The sequence below is a fragment of the Nannospalax galili genome, unplaced genomic scaffold, assembly GCF_000622305.1.
Source record: "Nannospalax galili isolate Female #2095 unplaced genomic scaffold, S.galili_v1.0 scaffold795, whole genome shotgun sequence".
Classification (NCBI taxonomy): Eukaryota; Metazoa; Chordata; class Mammalia; order Rodentia; family Spalacidae; genus Nannospalax; species Nannospalax galili.
The window spans coordinates 514,732-516,204 of NW_008336391.1; the positions used below are offsets into that span (position 1 = coordinate 514,732).

Genomic DNA, 1,473 nt, shown 5'->3' on the forward strand with positions numbered 1-1,473 from the left:
CATTAGTCCACTTAAAGTTTAATTAAAGAAAACTAGATTAAATACCATGATTAACTCACTACCTTCTGCGAGATTAGTCTTTTGGCCTAAGCTCTATATTCACATTGGTTTGTTTTTCTCTTTACTCTAGCCTTGCCAGCATTTACCAACACCAAAAGAACTATTGCCCCAGATTCAGCTTCAGTCAAGGAAGATGCCACAGGCTTACCAGAGAATGGAACAAATCTACAATCCAAGAAGGAGGAATATGAGAGCAAAAAAAGCAAAATGTAATTAGTGACTTTACTTATATTTAAAAAATAATAGCCTAACTATCTTTGCTGCCATCTGGCCCAGATTATCTAAAGACATACCTGTGGCTTTGGCTCTTTGGAACCACCAAGCATTGACTAACTTGACAGTAAGTTAGTCTTTGTGAGTGATATAAGTTTAACCAATACAAGTAATATCAACTTAGGAATGACAAGCAGCTCACTTAAAGACAACTTATACCAACATAGAAAGTGATATTTTTCCCTTCGTATTTTCCCTTTTTTAAGTGTAGCAAGTCACAATTTCCCAACCCTAACATGAATTTATAATTGATGCCTTTCAAAAATGACTGGCTAAAAGGAGGGAAAGAGAGTTCCCTAGAGGCAAAAGTTTCCAGCACTTTATATTCAGGGAGCATTTATATACAATTGATCTTTAAATTATTTCTCCCTAATCATTTCTCATGTATTATAACATGTCATGGAGATATGCCTATGTAATATTAGACTGCTTTATACCTGCTTAGCATTGTTATCTTAGCAGTCTATTACTACATGTAGTATCTTAAAACTGTTTTCAATCATTTCTTTTTAATAACAAAAGAATTTATAAATGATATCTGAATCCTGGAGTACTGTAAAGAATTCAGAGCACCATTTGAATATTTATTTGTCTTCCTATAGCCAAAGTCCCACTGTGATCACTCCAGTCATAGCTTGGGCGATCTTTGGTTTACTCTGACCAAAATCCCAGCCCAAAACTCCAGTGTCAGTGGAGTTTACAAGAGTTCTGTGTACTTTGATACTAACTGCTTTTTATATCCCAGTTTTTTCAACATCAGAGTTGTGTTTTTAAAACCTTATCACCTGTATATACTCATCTACCAGTGGAGAAAACTTTATATTAAAATTCTAAATGGTCATCATCTAGGAAATGAATTCTACTAGGCCAATGTAGAAAGATTCTGCACTGAGATAAGAACAATAAAGCAATTCCATTGTAATGTGTATTATATTTTGTGTCAAAGTGTACTTGTTTCTTAAATTTCTCCTATTTCATAAAAATGCTTGTATTTCCACTCAAGATATGTTTTCTTAACTTGCCATAACATTTGAAGGTGTAAAAGAAATGAACCTTCTCTTTGTATGAACGTGAATATAATTCTTACTACAGAACATGGAGATGTTTCATAACAAAAAAGTTACTATAAATTGCCTTACC

At 33.4% G+C, this 1,473-nt stretch overlaps 1 protein-coding gene across 7 annotated transcripts in view; it reads left to right on the forward strand.

The window, feature by feature from the left end:
• Positions 1 to 1,264, forward strand: part of Cep128 (centrosomal protein 128) — a 466,611-nt gene extending 465,347 nt beyond the window's left edge. For all 7 annotated transcript variants that reach the window (XM_029562537.1, XM_029562536.1, XM_029562539.1 and 4 more), the window contains one exon: positions 131 to 1,264. In XM_029562537.1, coding sequence (XP_029418397.1) covers positions 131 to 273 — 143 coding nt within the window. In that variant the 3' untranslated portion in view covers positions 274 to 1,264. The remainder of the gene's footprint in view (positions 1 to 130) is intronic.
• The last annotated feature ends 209 nt before the right edge of the window (positions 1,265 to 1,473 follow it).